Here is a 17,938-nt window from a genome sequence, read left to right as displayed (position 1 = left end):
AAAAGCTCCAGCAGTCCAGAGCATGGGCAGCTACAGCCTCCTTCAGCCTGAGAGGCTCCGATGGCTTCCAAGGTGCTGCAGACAACGTTGACAACTTCTGTGGCCAGACGGTCAAGCGAAGCCCCTGAAGTTGCTCTGTCGGAAGCTGCTCTTTCCGCTTGCCCCGATTTCTCTTCCTTGGATTTGCCCGCTTCGGTGGTTCCTCCGGCAACAGCCCCTGGCTCTGGTGTGCCGGATGCAAAGTGCTTCCCCAGGCTCTCCGACACGGTCGCTGTAAGCTGCTCGGCCGCCAGTCCGATTTGCTGCCGATGGCGCAGAGAAGAGATCTCCGGAGGCTCTGCAGCTCTGAGCGCACCGGCTGCACCTTCGTGTCCGGGCTCGGGTTGGGAGGGGCTTTGGCCCTTGCCCAAAGCTGCATCCGCTCTTAAGCGTCGCCCCCATTTCAGGGAGCTGCTTGCTCCTTTGGGTGGAGGTGGGCACGATGGTTTGTGAGGCTGCAGCAGCTGTTGGCCCAGACCAGATGGTATCTGAGGCAGCAGGAGCCGCTGTCCCAGAGAAGAAGTGTTGATGTTCCCCCGCAGTTTGGGAGCATGCTCTAACTTGGGCAGGTGTTCCCGAAGCTTCTCCTGCAAGGTGACAGCAGGTTGTGTCTGGCTGTGGGCTGGACAAGCGCTCCCGGCCCTGCGTGCTGAGGCGTCCCGCGGGCCCAGGACAGGGCTCTGCTCCAGCCCCGCGACGAGGGCGGAAGGGAAGGGCTTCCCTCGGGACTCTGCGTGTCTGGGAACACCCCGCTTTGCTGACCTGCTCTCGGATGAACGCTTTCTGGGCCTCCAGCTTGAGCATGGTCCGGTACTGCCTGTACTGGTTGAACTCCTTCAGCGAGCAAACCACCTGTGGAGAGCCGGGGGCAGAAATCCCCCAAGCGCTGTGAAGCCGGCTGCGCAGACTGCCTTCCCGAAACAGCCGCCCCGGCGGGAGGGGAGCTGCTCCCTGCACACCCTGCTCTGCGCTCGGGAACCCCGCTGGGAGGGAACCGTTTTGATCAGCCCCATCTCATCCAAACCTACGTTGCCATCGCTGGTGACGAAACCCTGTCTCTTCAGCCACTGCACGTTGACCTTGCGTTGGTGGTAGGCCTTCAGATGCGGGTCATGCAGGCTGTTGTACTCGTTGCTCATCCGGCGGCCCAGGGGATCCCCAAGGTCAAACGAGCCCGAGGGCCGGTGAAGCTGTGAGAGATGTTCCAGAGTGTGAACGGGGCAGGAAGGAGCAGCAGGGACGAACGCACCTCCCAGCTCCTCAGGCACGCAGGCCGGCATTTCCAAACCTGCGAGGTCCAGACTGATTCCTGGCCCTCCCACCCCTTTCTTCTGCCTTTACCTTTTCCCCCAGCTTTCCCCTGCTGAACACAGGCTTGGAGCCGGGTGTCACGGGGATCTTGACACCGAGGGTGAGGTCCAGCAGCTCAGGGTCCATTGGGCCAGTAGCTACTTCTCCCAGGTGTTGTCTCCTGTGTCCGAGCTAGGAAGACAGAGACCCTCAGGCACAGCTCAATGAGCCTCCTGCCCAGCGGCTGCAAGAAAGGGCCCGTCCCAATGCCCCCGAGCAGCCCCGCCGTGTCCCAGGCTCCCCGGCTGAGCCCTCTCCATCGCCCCGCTGCTCACCTCTGCCTGTTTGACAGTGCACTGAGCACCGCGTCTGCCTTTGGGACAGCAGCGGTGAGACTGCGCTGCACAGCTCCTGCACTCAGCACCGCGTCTGCCTTTGGGACAGCAGCGGTGAGACTGCGCTGCACAGCTCCTGCACTGAGCACCGCGTCTGCCTTTGGGACAGCAGCGGTGAGACTGCACTGCACAGCTCCTGCACTCAGCACTGTGTCTGCCTTTGGGACAGCAGCGGTGAGACTGCGCTGCACAGCTCCTGCACTCAGCACTGTGTCTGCCTTTAGGACTCCAGCAGTCAGACTCCGCTCCACGGCTCCTTCCAAGAGCTCTCCTACAGCTGCGTCCTGCGCTGGCTCCTGTCGCTCCAGAGGCACCCGGCAGCAGATGCCACGGCCGCTCTCCCGGCAAGCGGCTTTATAGAGCACTCGCCATTGTGGCATCACGGCGTTGCCGCATTGTCACATCACTGGTTTCCATGACGCTGCCCTGCTGCTGCCCACCGGCAGGGCACACCCCTTGATACCAAAAAGTCTATTCTGCTAATCTACTCTATTCTATATTGGTCAGATTGCCTCCAGCACCATGAAATCTCACCTTGAATGTTACCAGGGATGAGGCATCTACCACCTCTCTGGGCAACACATGCCAGCATTTTACCACTCTCATTGTAAAAAAATTCCTCCCTTGTATCTAGTCTAGATCTCCCCTCTTTGGTTTAAAACCATCACCCCTTGCCCTGTGTCCTGGTTTTGTTAAAAAACAAGTTTCTCTTTTAGTGAATTTTGCCTCTCAGCTAAAGCTTCATATCAGCTGCATTTTCCTGGAGAACCAGACACATGTTTTGGCAAACCTCGCAATGGAATGCAAACTTATTGATAAGCACGGATGGACATCTCGTGAGAGGGGCAACGAGAAACTGGTGACCGAGAGACTGAGCAACGGTGAATAACATTCCATTCACGTGAATACTTCATATAAAAGTGGGAGATCACGAGGATCTCATCCCCTTTTCCTTCCCTTTTTCCTCATGGCTGACATTAGGAGAGGACCTTGCTGGTCGTCCCTGTGAACGGAGGCCTAGTGAGAGACTGAGTCCAGCTCCGGTTGGCTGCAGAGTCCAATCCAGGACTTTAGGTGCTGGCTCTGCAGTTGCTGAGACTTTCAAGATTGGTTTTGTGTATTTTGTATTATTTTCTCTATTCTTATCAGTAGCATTAGTAAAACATCTTTAACTTTTCCAACTCTCTTCTCTCTGTCCTTCTTTCCCTCCCAATCGCCTGTCCTTGGTGGGAAGTGGGGAGAGAGAGGGGCAAATGGGGGAAGTGTGGGGGAGAGGAGGTGAACAACACATCTGCCAGGGTTTGATTGTCACCCCGCAATCCTAACCCTCAACACCCTGAGACAGAAAAGAGGAGAAAAGGAGCTCCCGGGGCAGAGAAACGCAGAGCCCGGCACCCAGGGCACAGGGAGCGCCGTGCTGGGTACCCAGAGGCAGCTGCACAGAAATTCACTTCGCTAGAGCTCCGTGTTCAGAAAAAGAGACAGAGGAGTCAAACCAAAAGAAAAACTTTATTCAACTAAAGGGAAGAGTCCACCGGGCATCTCCCTGTGGGGTCTCTTCCAAAACGCGGGGAACGCAGCCCCCATTGACCCCAGTTCCCCAGCCCTAGCTCCCGGCCGCAATGATCCCTCCTCCTTTCCCCATGGGCTGAGGTACTCGGAGGGTACAACCTTTCCGATCCGCCTGCTCCCCATCTCCCCACCCACCCCCCAATGTCTCCCCAACACCACCCCTGAACCCCCCCCGTAGCTCGTGGTTAAAATTCACTTCCCTCATCTCCAAGGGTGTGATTGCCCCCTGGGCAAGGGAGAAACAGCAGAGAGGTCGCTCAACAACTGCTGCCCACAAGCAGCAGCCCCGGGATTTCCCAGCTCCCTCAACACTGACTTTGTTGTGAGACTCAGAGGCAGCAAAAGTGCTCCCTGGCATTAACCAAGATCTCTCTGGGATGGCCAGCTCAGCTGCTTCTCCTGGCTTTAAGCCTTCCATTGCCATCCACAGGTTCGGTTCTCCCTTCCTCTCAACTCTGATGATGCCCACAGTGAACGTCTTGCCTCCCCGCCGTGCTGTCTGATCACTGCATCATCCATCACCTTTCTCTACCACTGTCCTGAGCCCTCACCTACTCAATCCTACAGGATTTAGTAACCCAACTCTTTGTTTCAAAGAGAGATCTGGGCTACTGCCACCTTAGTTCCACACACTTTTTCCTCAGCAGGACTACTGGTTACACGAGGCAGCGAAGAACTGTTCTGTTATGATCGAGTTCCCAAACTCAACAGCTGGCACTCGAAAAGGGACCAAACTCTCCCCTTTCCTGGCTCTGGAGCATTTCACAAATGAGCAGAGCATCATTTGCTGAACAAAGCCCAGGGGGAAATGAGCCTTAAAGACTGCTGAGGCCGGTACATCCTCAGAGCCTGTTCTCTCCTGGCAGCACGGGCTGTGCCTGCTGGGCTTGTTGGAGCAGAGCCCCAGCTGCTCTCAGCTCCTGGACCGTTTGCAGCGCAGCCACAGCAGCTCTGGGATGTTCCTCTGCCCCTGTGGAGCGGAGCAGACGGCAGCGCTGGGAGCAGCGCTCCGGGCTTTGCTGTTTGCGGAAAACAGCCCAGGCGAAAGGTTTTCCTCTGTTCCCAGAGTGACAAGTGCTTTGCAATCCCCAACCTCAAATTGGAACAGAGGAATATTTTCTTGGGCGGTGAACTCAAATAACAGAAGCAATTCCTAAAGGAGTCTTATGGCTTGTGGAACCTGCTACTTTTCAAGCACAACACCAAGCTCAGTCAACGTAAAACAGCCAAACCCAGTAAAACTGGGACCCTAATCTGCTAAGCCTCTAGAGCAGACCAGATGTGAAACTCAGGCAGCAGCTCCAGAAGGGCAATGCGCAGGGCTCAACTGGAAGCCAGTAGCACACATGGAAAATGAGACGTCCAAGGGACTTCACGGCAAGTTCCAGTCCCACTCTGTCCCAGCCCCAGAGCAGGGCCCTAACTGGCAGCTGAGGACTCGGCTTGGAGCAGAGCACCCCCATTTTGCTGAAGGAGGTGCCCAGGGCAGGCAGACACAACAGGCACGAGGGGAAGGGGGCTCAGTTCGGTATCTGTGCCAAGAGAGCTTCAGCCACTGAGGCGCCCTGCTGAAAACATCCTGCAGACAGACCCTGACAGTTCAGCAGGATTCTCGGCTCCTTTGCCAGAGCCAAACATCACGTACCCGACTGACAGAAATCTCACACGCGTTTGCCCCTGAGCACCTCGGGTGCTCAGCTCTCTGGCTCAGCCCCATGTTGGGATCACGATCAGCACAGAAGAGCAATACGAGACTAACGAGTCCCTGAAGGCTCTAAGCTCTGGCACTGCCTCGGATCCCTGGAGCTCTGGCACGATGCAGATACGCTGCTGATTGAGCCACAGGAAAACAGGAAGAGTCAACACCATGAGGAAGACTCGAGGGGATCACCCTTATAACATTCTCCTCCTGCCACCCAGTGCGATCCTGTTCTCACCTGTCTGGAAGCCGGCACCTTCCGCTTGTCAGAGAGAGACAATGCGCACGCATCTGGCAGCGAGCGACCACGGCAACATCTCTTCAGCCTCCTCCGTTCACGTTCCACCTGCACGTTGGGAAGGAGAAAGGGTCACAGGCTCGGGCCACCAAACGAGTTGCAGAAGGACCCCTGCACACCAGGGCAAGGAGATTTCTGCTCAGAGACTGTCACTTGCACCTGAGAACGTTGGGGCAAAACGCACTCGAAGCAGAATATGGAGGAGAAAGGGCAAGAGAGAGTCCAGTGTGTGTGGATGGGGACACTGGGGCAGGAAGGGTGGTACCCCAGTGAATGTGCATTTGGGAAGGCAACGGGTGCCAGAAGGGAGAGAAAATAGACAGCGAGTGTGCACAGGGGGACGGGGAGAGGGCAGGAAAGCAGCAGAGGGCTCCAAAGTGCTGTCTGGGAAACGTGTGGTGTTCCAGAGCACCGGGAGGCTTTGCAGAGGCAGGGAAAGCCTGTTTCACCTGCTCCAGGGTCCTCCTGAGCTCAGCGTTGTACTGCTTCAGCTCCGTCTTCTCCAGTTCCAGCCTTGCAACTGCTCCCTGCAGACATTCCAGCCGCTGCGACAGGCGTCTCTTCTCTGAGAGCCAGGAGAGCTGCTCCCCTTCTGCAGCAGCCTGCTGGGGATTCAGAGAGGAGATGGTGGAGCTGGTGCCACACGCAGGTTACAAGGGCCAGAATGAACAAGCCGGGGAGAGTGAGCGGGCTCAGGACTGGACAGGGCCAAGTGCCTTCTTCTCCCCCTGGGCCACAGCCCAAAACAGCCCCAAACTCTCTTCCCAAGGGCCCCCTGCAGATCACCTGGGAGAAACCCACACTCATTTGCCTTCCTGTTTTTGGGGCTGTGGCACAAGTACATGCGGAATGGCAATGGAGCCTTTAACCGGATCACGCAACAGTACCAATTCCATTATTTCAATACAGCGGAAAAGCTGTTGCCCTGCAGACCCCAAACTGCGCCCTGCGCTCTCTGTGCTCCATGGTGGGGCTGCCATTCGGCAGGACCTACACCAGCTGGGGAACGGGCTGTCGGAGACCTCACCAAATCCAGCCAAAAAGCGCTGGGTAACCGGAGCAGAAGCCAGGGCAGGGGAGACTTGCGAGGGCGAAGAATCATGGACTCCACACAATCCAATGTGAATTTAAGCAAAGCCGTTTATTACTTGTTATAACTCTCCTTAAATATCTTTTTGACCTGTCCACGCGCTGTCCACGCATCAGAAGGCTGTTTGTAACTGGTCAATAGCTACTGTTCACGCGCCGCAAACCAACAGGTGATTGGATTCTACAATTCTGCACAAACTCTAAGATTAAACAAAATGTATCTCCATTATAGCTGGCTTGCTGACTCTTTTCTTCACTAGACAGTCTTTCTTTTGTTTTACCTCAGGTTGTATAGAGTCACGTAAGACACGTAGGCTGCTCGACTCTTGCTCTCTTGCTGAATACATAGGCCTCAGAGGCCTGTTCAGTTCAGTTCCATACAATGTCCATTAACTTCAAGAAAATCACTCAAATCTGCCACAGAGACTGGGAATGGGCAGAGAGGTGTTTGGGCCGAAGGGGACCCTGAGGAAGGGGAGGAGAGGGGTGTTCCTGTAAGAGTCGGTCTGAAGACGGAGCAGGATGTGCCTGAAACACAGTCATCAGGAACTGAGAGAACTGAGGCCCTGACAGAAAGAACAGATGGACAATGACTTGGAGAGAGGCCTGAGGAGAAGAATTGTGTTGCACAGGTCTCTCCAACCCGGAGGGCTACTGCTAACAATGGCGGCTGTATGGACTTCGCCTGCTGCCTGAGCCAAGCTGGCCCTCGCCTCCTAAAAGCGATTGTTACGAGGGTCTCTCCGCCCCAGGGACAACAGCTGCTGTCGGAAGATGGATTCTCACCTGCAGCCTCAGCTACACGTGTCCCCCACCTGCTCTCTCGAACAAAGGTCAAGCACAAGGGCATGCCCAGAAGCTCGCCAATGGTCACCCAATGGACCAGAGAGAGACCCCAGAATGCTGGACATGCAAGCGCAGACAAGTGCTGGCAAGAGAGGCGAGGACCCTTTCAGCCTGCGCAGTTAAGCCTGGGTTGTGAAACAAAGGCAGAGATTGGCCTCGAACAATGGGAGCGATGGGGGTGAAGAAGAATAAAAGATGACTCCTGACTGGACATCGTTGAGATCTCCCCACCAAGGGATCTCGGATGACGACAGAGGACCAGCAGGACGCTGTTCGGGACCTGGGACCATAGGGCCGCCTTGGGACCCGTGGTGGTAACCAACCCTCTTTCCCCCTTTTCTTTCTCCTTCCCTTTTTCTCTACTCTTCCTATCGCGTGCCACTTTACGGGGAAAATAATAAAGTAACACTGTTTGATTGAATTATAATCCCTTAGCATTTGGTTGCCTCAGTTTTGCACTTTGAGATCTAGATAAACGAACCGTCATGAGTCCATCCCCAAATGGAGCATGACAGTCCCTCAGCCCTGGTTTGTCTTCTATGTTTCATGTGATGCAAACCCAGAATTAGATGTTGACAGCGAGGGGCCAAAAATCCAGTTGAGTGCAGTTCCCCAAGTTGAGGCTGCTTGGTCCATGGCAGGGAAGAGCTCTGAACAGGAAAAGGGAGCAAACTCAAGCCGAGACCCAGTGTCTTTGGTGTGGCAGTTCTTTGTCTTTCTTCCCGGTTGCTGAGGATGCTGCTTTGCTTCACAGCATCACAGGAGAGCTGAGGTGAGAAGGGGGCTGTGGAGATGACCCCTCCAAGCAGGGCCAGGAAGGGCGGGGGCCACAGGCCGGTCCAAATGGGCCTCCAGACGGGCCCCCAGCACGGGCCGGTGGGCAGCAGCAGGGCAGCGTCATGGAAACCAGTGATGTGACAATGCGGCAACGCCGTGATGCCACAATGGCGAGTACTCTATAAAGCCGCTCGCCGGGAGAGCGGCCGTGGCATCTGCTGCCGGGTGCCTCTGGAGCGACAGGAGCCAGCGCAGGACGCAGCTCTAGGAGAGCTCTTGGAAGAAGCCGTGGAGCGGAGTCTGACTGCTGGAGTCCTAAAGGCAGACACAGTGCTGAGTGCAGGAGCTGTGCAGCGCAGTCTCACCGCTGCTGTCCCAAAGGCAGACGCGGTGCTGAGTGCAGGAGCTGTGCAGCGCAGTCTCACCGCTGCTGTCCCAAAGGCAGACGCGGTGCTGAGTGCAGGAGCTGTGCAGCGCAGTCTCACCGCTGCTGTCCCAAAGGCAGACGCGGTGCTCAGTGCACTGTCAAACAGGCAGAGGTGAGCAGCGGGGCGATGGAGAGGGCTCAGCCGGGGAGCCTGGGACACGGCGGGGCTGCTCGGGGGCATTGGGACGGGCCCTTTCTTGCAGCCGCTGGGCAGGAGGCTCATTGAGCTGTGCCTGAGGGTCTCTGTCTTCCTAGCTTGGACACAGGAGACAACACCTGGGAGAAGTAGCTACTGGCCCAATGGACCCTGAGCTGCTGGACCTCACCCTCGGTGTCAAGATCCCCGTGACACCCGGCTCCAAGCCTGTGTTCAGCAGGGGAAAGCTGGGGGAAAAGGTAAAGGCAGAAGAAAGGGGTGGGAGGGCCAGGAATCAGTCTGGACCTCGCAGGTTTGGAAATGCCGGCCTGTGTGCCTGAGGAGCTGGGAGGTGCGTTCGTCCCTGCTGCTCCTTCCTGCCCCGTTCACACTCTGGAACATCTCTCACAGCTTCACCGGCCCTCGGGCTCGTTTGACCTTGGGGATCCCCTGGGCCGCCGCATGAGCAACGAGTACAACAGCCTGCATGACCCGCATCTGAAGGCCTACCACCAACGCAAGGTCAACGTGCAGTGGCTGAAGAGACAGGGTTTCGTCACCAGCGATGGCAACGTAGGTTTGGATGAGATGGGGCTGATCAAAACGGTTCCCTCCCAGCGGGGTTCCCGAGCGCAGAGCAGGGTGTGCAGGGAGCAGCTCCCCTCCCGCCGGGGCGGCTGTTTCGGGAAGGCAGTCTGCGCAGCCGGCTTCACAGCGCTTGGGGGATTTCTGCCCCCGGCTCTCCACAGGTGGTTTGCTCGCTGAAGGAGTTCAACCAGTACAGGCAGTACCGGACCATGCTCAAGCTGGAGGCCCAGAAAGCGTTCATCCGAGAGCAGGTCAGCAAAGCGGGGTGTTCCCAGACACGCAGAGTCCCGAGGGAAGCCCTTCCCTTCCGCCCTCGTCGCGGGGCTGGAGCAGAGCCCTGTCCTGGGCCCGCGGGACGCCTCAGCACGCAGGGCCGGGAGCGCTTGTCCAGCCCACAGCCAGACACAACCTGCTGTCACCTTGCAGGAGAAGCTTCGGGAACACCTGCCCAAGTTAGAGCATGCTCCCAAACTGCGGGGGAACATCAACACTTCTTCTCTGGGACAGCGGCTCCTGCTGCCTCAGATACCATCTGGTCTGGGACAACAGCTGCTGCTGCCTCACAAACCATCGTGCCCACCTCCACCCAAAGGAGCAAGCAACTCCATGAAATGGGGGCGACGCTTAAGAGCGGATGCAGCTTTGGGCAAGGGCCAAAGCCCCTCCCAACCCGAGCCGGGACACGAAGGTGCAGCCGGTGCGCTCAGAGCTGCAGAGCCTCCGGAGATCTCTTCTCTGCGCCATCGGCAGCAAATCGGACTGGCGGCCGAGCAGCTTACAGCGACCGTGTCGGAGAGCCTGGGGAAGCACTTTGCATCCGGCACACCTGAGCCAGGGCCTGTTGCCGGAGGAACCACCGAAGCGGGCAAATTTGAGGAAGAGAAATCGGGGCAAGTGGAAAGAGCAGCTTCCGACAGAGCAACTTCAGGGGCTTCGCTTGACCGTCTGGCCACAGAAGTTGTCAACGTTGTCTGCAGCACCTTGGAAGCCATCGGAGCCTCTCAGGCTGAAGGAGGCTGTAGCTGCCCATGCTCTGGACTGCTGGAGCTTTTCAGGGGAGCTGTCTCCAACAGACGGCCGCAGCCACCCCGGGCGCCTTTCTCAAGCCCAGGCGTGGAGGAAGGACAAGGATTCCCCGGCGCACCTCAAGAGCAGAGCCTGGAAGCCGGCGAGGGAGCAAAGTCGCCCGGACCTCCAGGCGGAGAGGAGAGCCGTCCCGCTGAGGACACCCGCCCCTCCACGGGCCCACAGCTCTGCAGACAGCCCGTCCCTCCGGCAGCTCCGAGGGCCCCTGCCCAGACAGCAGCACGACGCAGAGCAGCGCGCGGCCAGCTGGTGGGAGGCGAGCCCCAGCAGCCGCGGCAGCAGCGAGGCCGTTAGCTGGGAGGCTTGCGGGCCATGTCCTGGGCAGGGCTGCGGCAAGAGACGCGTAGAGCCCTGGGCAGCTCCGCCAAGTACAGCCGCGTGCTTCCCATAAAGAGTTTGTTGCCAAGTGCTGGCTTGTGCCTGCCTTCTTCGCTGAGGGAGCTGCTCCTGCACCCCACGGGCGGCGGAGCGGCAGACCTTGCCACGCTGAGGGGTTTCCTGGGGCGGGAAATGCCGAGAGAGGCCGCCCGGAGCCGGCAGCTCTGGCCAGAGGCGCCGAGGAGAGCTGGGCCTGGCCGGAGCCACGCTGACCGCCGCTCTCGCCCCCACCTGTCAGCAGCAGCGCCAGCCCGCAGCGTGTGGCACGGCCCGTGCGTGCGGGGAGGGCGCCGTCACCCCACCGGCTCAAGAGCCGAGCTCAGCTGGTGGTTGTCACCCTCCTAGGAGGAGCTTGGCCATGGTATCCACCCAGCAGAAAGTTGTGTCCTCGGCACTTGCCAGGAAGGTCCTGCAGCAACCCAGGCAGAGCTGCCAGGGAAACATGCAGCCCTGCAGGCCTGGGGCTGCCGGCAGTGCCAGAGCCTTTCCTGGGCTGGGATGGCAGTAGAGACCAGAGCTGTGGGAGGGGTGACCGGGCGTCCATCTGCTCAGCCTGGTGGCAGAGCTAAGAGAGGAAGCAGAAAGGTTAAGAGGCATCAGGGAGTCTGAGGAGACTGGTGGGACTATGCTCTGGCTTCCCTGGGACAGGAACAGCCACCAAAAAAAACCCAACCAAACCCACCAAGATCAAGGGGGCCCTTTACCCTCACCCTGCCGGGCTGGAGGCCGTAGCTCAAGGGAAAGGAGTGAATGGAAGCAAGTCCACACTTGGGGCAGCAGGTGAAACCCCTCCTTGCCCGCCTCGCCCTCCCAGGTGCCTCTGTACAACAGCTATGAGGCTCTGGATGTGGAAGACCAGTCAATGGATCGTGAGGACGAAGGCCCATCCACACCAGAGGTGTTGACAGGGGCAGGAAGCATACCTGCTGTATCAAGACCAGCTACACGAGGAAGGAAAAAACGGGTTACAGTTGTAGGTGACTCGCTTCTGTCAGGAACAGAAGGTCCAAAATGCCAGACAGACCTTCCCCGTAGAGAAGTCTGCTGCCTCCCTGGGGCCGGGGTCAAGGACATTGCCATGAAACTTCCGACCTTGGTACGGCTCTCAGACTGCTGGTCTGCCCTTACTGCTCTTCCATAGGTAACAAACACACACACACAAACAACTCCAGTTGCCTCAGCTGTTCCTCGTAAGACTTGTGCTCTAAAATCCTGAAGGTGTCCCTGCTCATTTCGGGGACTTGGAGTAGATGATCTTCAAAGGTTCAGGCCCAAACTATTCTGTGAAGATTCGCCAACGCAGGCAGCCCTGGTTTGCCTCTCCCGTAGCTCTGCCTTTTGAAAGCATCCTTTTGCTGGCTGAGGTCACATGGAGCAGAGAGCTACAGTGGTGAAGGCAATCAGCACATCTCCAGTGATTGTGTTCACGGTGCTGACAACAGGACACCTCGGCTCCACCACCACAGCCCATCAGAGGCTCCAGCTCGCTGTGTTTAGCACATCTGCTGCTCCTTTGCCAGCTCCCACAGGGAGAAGCCCCAGCAGGGCTGACACTGCTGTGGGGTCAGTGCAGCAGGCACAGGCCCATCACCCATGCCGCAAGGAGGCGGTTCAGAGAGGTCCCGAGCTCAGGGACCAGAGTTTAAATACCGTGAGGCTGGTGCTTAACAAGGGTCAACCCGCATTGCTGCTCCAGATGCCAGGACCAGTGAGGCAACTGTTCTCACCTACCCGCTGCTGCATGCTGAGCTTCCAGCTGGCTTGCCACCATCTTTCTTCAGCACTTACCACCCGTGTGCGCTCTGCTGGCCCTGTCCCTTACACCCGCAGCTCCTGCCCTGGACAGAAGATTCAGCTGGACAGGGTGCTGGGCCACCTTGTCTAGACTGTGCTTTGCCAGGAAAGGTTGGACCAGATGATCCTCATGGTCCCTTCCAACCTGGTGTTCTATGATTCCATGATTCCCTGCAGGCGTAGGACATGAACACAACGGTCAGCTGCAACTCAGGCAAACGGTATCTAACCCCCCCTCTGCTGGGCAGTGCAAAGGGCCTGAGCCGAGGGGCAGCAAAACACACTGAGATGCTAAATGGCCATCGGCCCCTGCCTTTGGTTGGAAAACAGTTTTGACTGAGCGCTCGGGGAGGTTTCCTGCACTGCTCAAAGTTTCCTTTAAAAGCAGAGACTTTGCAAATGCCCCCCACCGCAGGGTTTGGCTTTTTTCCCAGGTGAGGCAACTTGGTCGTGGGACAAGAGACTTACCTGTGTCACGGGTAGGGCAATGGTAACCACGTTTCCCGCATCACTGTCCAATGATCTGTCCTCTAAACTGGGCTTCCACCTTTGCCGCAGCCCCTCAACCCCAGCCAGTCGCCTTTGCCACAGCTGGGACCAACCACGACTTGAATTTATGTTTATTTTATATATATATTTATAGATATATATACCTTTGTATAGATTAAACTGGGTGGGGTTTTATCATATACATTGTTTTGGTACAATACACGAGAAACAGGAAAGGGAACATAGCAAGTATAAACCAGTACGTTCCTTGAGCGAACTCTTTGCCACACTGAGACTGTAAAGTTGCATGCAATGGGGAGACAGAAAGGAAACCAATTTTACTAAAAAACCCCCAAAAATAAGACAATCTAGGTACAACTGTCAACAGAGGAGCAGCACTTTATATGGCGACCTGTATAAACTAAAATGAAGTTCCACTCTGACATCTACTGTGCTTTAAAGTGCAATGAAGCCTGATTTATTTACCTACAGATACAGGAAAGATTACCCCCTCTCCCCATTCCAATCTATCCCTAAAAAAACCAACCCAAACAACCAACCAAAACCCAATAAAATAAATCTAAAGGATATACACTATCCACAGCACTATAGAGACGCCTACATCTACTCAGTAGCACCAAAAATCTGATATGGGTGTAATTAAAATCAATTAAAAGTCGGGAGCAACGGTAACATCTGTTTGCTGCTTTTGCAGACCTCCTGCCCGTTGTGAGTGGGTCGGAGGAGAGGCGGCTCTCCCTGCGCTGCCAGCGAAGGCGACAGTGTCCTGTCCCCTCGCCGTCACGGCCGGGCCGTCTTGGCACTGGGTTACAAAGCCGCGGAGCACAGCGAGAGCAGCAGGGGGTGACACGGAGGGGACGGGACAGGGAGCTGAGGCCCCACGTGCGCGCTTGGGTGTCTGCACGTGGGTGCGTGTGTGTGGAGGGAGCGGGACTAATGCACACAGAGCTGAAGGGCTGTGCTGGTCCACCACACGCCACGAGCCTCTTTGGTGATGGGAAGGGGAGGGAGGGAAGGGGGGTCAGCACAGCCCCCGTCTCGTGAGCCTCTGGCTGTGTCGTCTTCCAAAGCCGGGGCCCGTGTGCCACAGTTCATCTGTCTCCACACGCCACCTCTCAGCAGGCCTCAGTAGCCAAAGGTCTCCTGGGACGCACAGACCATGTAGAGGAAGCCATCCTCATCCTTCTCCTGCTCGTAGATCTCCGAGATGGGGGTGGACACGCTCACCATGCTGTGCTGGTTCACCAGCAGGAAGAACGCCTGGGTGGGATTCAGCTGCAGGCGACACCTGTGGGGACAAGGGCAGGAGGGCTGGGGTCAGCCCACCGCGCAGGCACCGCGACAACAAGTTCTGCCTCCCCCAGCAACACTGTTCACGCGGGGCCAGGCCTGCACAGCCAGGACATGGTGTCTATGAGCCCAGCTGAGCTGCTCGGGGTTCTGTGGCCCCCTGAACTGGGACTCTGCAAAGCCCCTTTCTCCAAGTACTGGCGGGCAAGGGCAAAGCCAAGGAGCCTCTTCCATCTGAGCTGACGCACGAGAGAAGGGCACTGGGGTCCCCCCATCGGCTCATGGAGTGTCCCTGGCAGGGAGAGGTCACAGTCCTTCACCAGATGTGAAGAACCTGCCCCCTCCAGCCCCCTGTACCACAACACAAGGATGCTGTGGTTGTCATGTCCCCATCCCCACCCTCAGCAGCTGTCTCTGCCTCACCCTCGCCCACCACTCTGTGCCCAGGTTCTCGGCATGCCAGCTGGGGCCACCCCACTCACCGGATTATTTTCACCAATTCACTCATGTTGACGTGGTCTGGGACAAGGAACTTGGTCTTGCCCAGCACTGGGAGCTGTTTCTCCCCTTTAGAGCGTTCGATGATGACCTGCGGAGAAAGTCAACGGTAGGGTTGGCCTGAGTTCAGCATGTCCCAGGCACTGGCCTCAAGGTCAAACCCAAATCAAACAAGTACAAGTTAAAAAGTTGAGGTAAGGCCCCACTTGGCTTCACCCTCACGGGAAAACAGAAAAAAAGGACATGAGCAGTGACCACCAGGTTGGCTGCAGACAGCTCTTCGGCAAAGAGTCGGCAAAGAGTCACCTGTCTGTCTGAGCCACGTGATGGAGAGCATTTATCTTCACAATCACTGCAAGGCTAAGAGAGCTTTGAGGCAGACTCTTCAAATTTTCCCTCCAACCAATACACGTTCTTGTCAGGAGGGGAACGTTTTACACGCTGATATTCTGTGGGTTGATATAAGGATACTATTGTTACTTCATGGCTATTTTAAGACTTACACAGTCACGGAATGGATGCCGAACGGCCAGAACAGTTCCTTTTTGCATCTGAATAAAGGCGAGTTTTGTTATTGATCTACTGGTAGGGTATTTTTGTTCTTTCATTCAGACACTTCTTCAGTTCCAGACGGAACAATCCCATTGCCCCAAAACACACGTCATAAGGACACGCAAAGACCATATTTGAAGAAATACCTCCTGTTAAAAAGACAGTATTGCCCTTGCTAACATCTTCTTGCCAATGAAAACCAGCAGTGCAGGAAACTTCTGACCAAGAAGAAACTCTTTAAGACCTGGTAGAGGTGAGAATCTGGATCTGGTGACACAGAAGGAAAATCCATCCTAAAAAGGCCTGGATCACCCAGCGAGGGAACAGGACATCTTCACATCCGCAAACCAAGGCTAAGAACACGGGCAAAACCAAATTCCTCACATTTAACACTCACATGGATAATGCTCTGACTCCAGGTTACCCCCTCATCCTCAACACCCGAAATCCCCTTTCCAACATCAGTGCTTCCCGCAGGTGGAGGGGACAAATATGACCCTGCCACTCCCAACATCCTCATTGGAGACTTTTTTAGAAGAGTTTTCAAACGAGCGTGCCAGCTGGTTCTTTGAAAACAAATACACAAACGACATTTATCCTCTGGAATGGAAATCCCAACTCTTCTATCAATTTTCACACACATCGGCTCCTCAAATACCAATTACATGCGCTTGGAGGACACTACTCATGACACTCAGCACACCAGAGAAACACGTTGTGTTTCTGAAAGAACCACATGCAAAGTGCTTTTATAAAGTAAGAGATGCTCTATTCATTGTATACACTGCTCTCAAACACCATCCTAAAAACTATTAAAAAAAAGTGATAATATATGTCAGAACATCCTGGCCAGTGGAGAATTTTCCCCAGAGTCATCCCTGCCAGTCTTTAAGCTGTCTCCCAATCTTGCTGAAGCTTGTCATCAGAGGAAGCTTTTTGTGAGGAAAACAGAGGGAAAACCAAGCACATGTTGTCAAACCCTCCCCTTCCACCTTCCCGTAAGGACCTTCTGTCCCAGAGCCAGCACTCGCAGGTCTCACACCTGGGAAGTCACATCCTGTGCATGAACGACCCTCACACCCCAGAGATGGGAGGAAATAACTCCCGAGAGCAGACTGAGCCCGCACAGATCGCTAGCGAAGGGCAAACACACCGAACTGCTGCAGAGGCAGCTCTGGCAAGGTCGGCGCTCAGTCCCATTGTCAACCCCGATCCTCAGGGAAACCCACAAACTGCCCTCCAGCCACAAACCGAGAAAGAAAAATCTGTGACACTTCCAGACAGCAACTGTGCTGCTCTGCCACACCACAACCCCACACCCCACGGGCTGTCACCTCTCTCTTTCTCTGCCTACAGCTCATCCGGGCATTTAACCATGCCAGGAAACAGCACTTCTCTTCCCCTGAGAAGACAAGTATCACATCATTCCTGTTGCCCTACAAATCAGCATTCCCATGCTGAACTTGCCAGCTCCATTTCCTTTCAAATAGGACCTGATGGATACAGACTCAAAACTCCCAGGGATTTTCTCATTTCCATGCCATTCGGAAAGCAAGCTGGCACTTTTAGCTCAGGCCTGAAGGTGGCTTGCATGCCTGAAAGCTTTTCTACTTTTCAGACCGTGCGCTCTAATGACAGACATCACCTCTGCATGCGTCCTTAGACATCGCGGCCACAGCAATGCTCCTGTGTTTCTAGATACTTGAAAAAAATCAAGCCATATCTACATCCAAAATAAACTTTCAATCCTTAGAAAATGTTTCAAAACCTGATTTTGAATCCTCAAAAGTTTAAAGACACGTTGCGCCTCCTAAACCACTAGGGTTAGAGGAAATTTGAGTGGTACCTTACAAGGCCGCTGTAAAATTCTAGTTTTCCAACTTAAACTGTTCACAAGTCATCACTATTCTCAAGCAAAGATTTGAAAATAGATGAGAAAGTGCTCATTGCCATTAGAGAGCAAGATAAAGCTAGAAAGACACCGAAACTGCTTAATATCACAAAAACATTAGTCCTCCCTAACAAATCAGCCAGTCCCAGTGTCTGACGGGAGGAACTGGGACCACACTCAGACTGTGGGAAGACAAATATTGATCCAAACAACTTGACGTTCAAAGGTCTTCACTCTCTCAACTCCCTGTTCGCCGTTACAACTCCATTGGCCCTTGGTAAGCATTCCAGGAGATCCAGGGCTCACTTCTCAACTCTCTCTTGCTCACCCTTGCCCCCCAGAGCTGTGGTTTCTGTAGCAACTATGGTGCAAATCTTGAGAGAAGGAAAAAGCCAGCAGACACACACTTGTGCCCACACCTCAACATTCACACCCGTGCACAGAGGCGTGCGGAGTCACAAACCTACTGACAAAATTATTGACCCATTGAAGATATAATCCACGTTTGAGAAAACATTTGAACCACTGTATGGGAGGTGAAAGCTCCACCACCCAAACATTTTCTAGGTGAAAGCCTGTCAATGCGTCTACATTGAACTCATCCTTGTTCTGAAAAATGACCTGCGCTCTTACCATCGTGATTAGAATTTCCCAGGGTCCAGGGCTTATCGGAATCAAAGTGAGTAGCTCCTCCTATTCCTGGTCCAGGAAAGTAAGCGTGAGCTAGGAATCCACCTTCTCCATCAAACGGAGAACTGTCTCCATGGAAACCAGAAGCAAAAA

General features: G+C 55.4%; 1 protein-coding gene across 1 annotated transcript; it reads right to left on the bottom strand.

The window, feature by feature from the left end:
* Positions 1–13,019: 13,019 nt before the first annotated feature.
* LOC139829183 (microtubule-associated protein 1 light chain 3 alpha-like) lies at positions 13,020–17,933 on the bottom strand. Its single transcript, XM_071815490.1, has 3 exons — positions 17,789–17,933; positions 14,697–14,803; positions 13,020–14,212 (listed from the first exon to the last, which is right to left on the bottom strand). The coding sequence occupies exons 1-3, from the start codon at positions 17,789–17,791 to the stop codon at positions 14,050–14,052; spliced, it is 273 nt and encodes a 90-aa protein (XP_071671591.1). The 5' UTR covers positions 17,792–17,933; the 3' UTR covers positions 13,020–14,049.
* Positions 17,934–17,938: the final 5 nt, after the last annotated feature.

Source organism: Patagioenas fasciata, chromosome 16, assembly GCF_037038585.1.
Source record: "Patagioenas fasciata isolate bPatFas1 chromosome 16, bPatFas1.hap1, whole genome shotgun sequence".
NCBI classification, from domain to species: domain Eukaryota; kingdom Metazoa; phylum Chordata; class Aves; order Columbiformes; family Columbidae; genus Patagioenas; species Patagioenas fasciata.
Note: the sequence above shows the minus strand (reverse complement) of the source record. Positions and strands in the feature narration are given on the sequence as shown.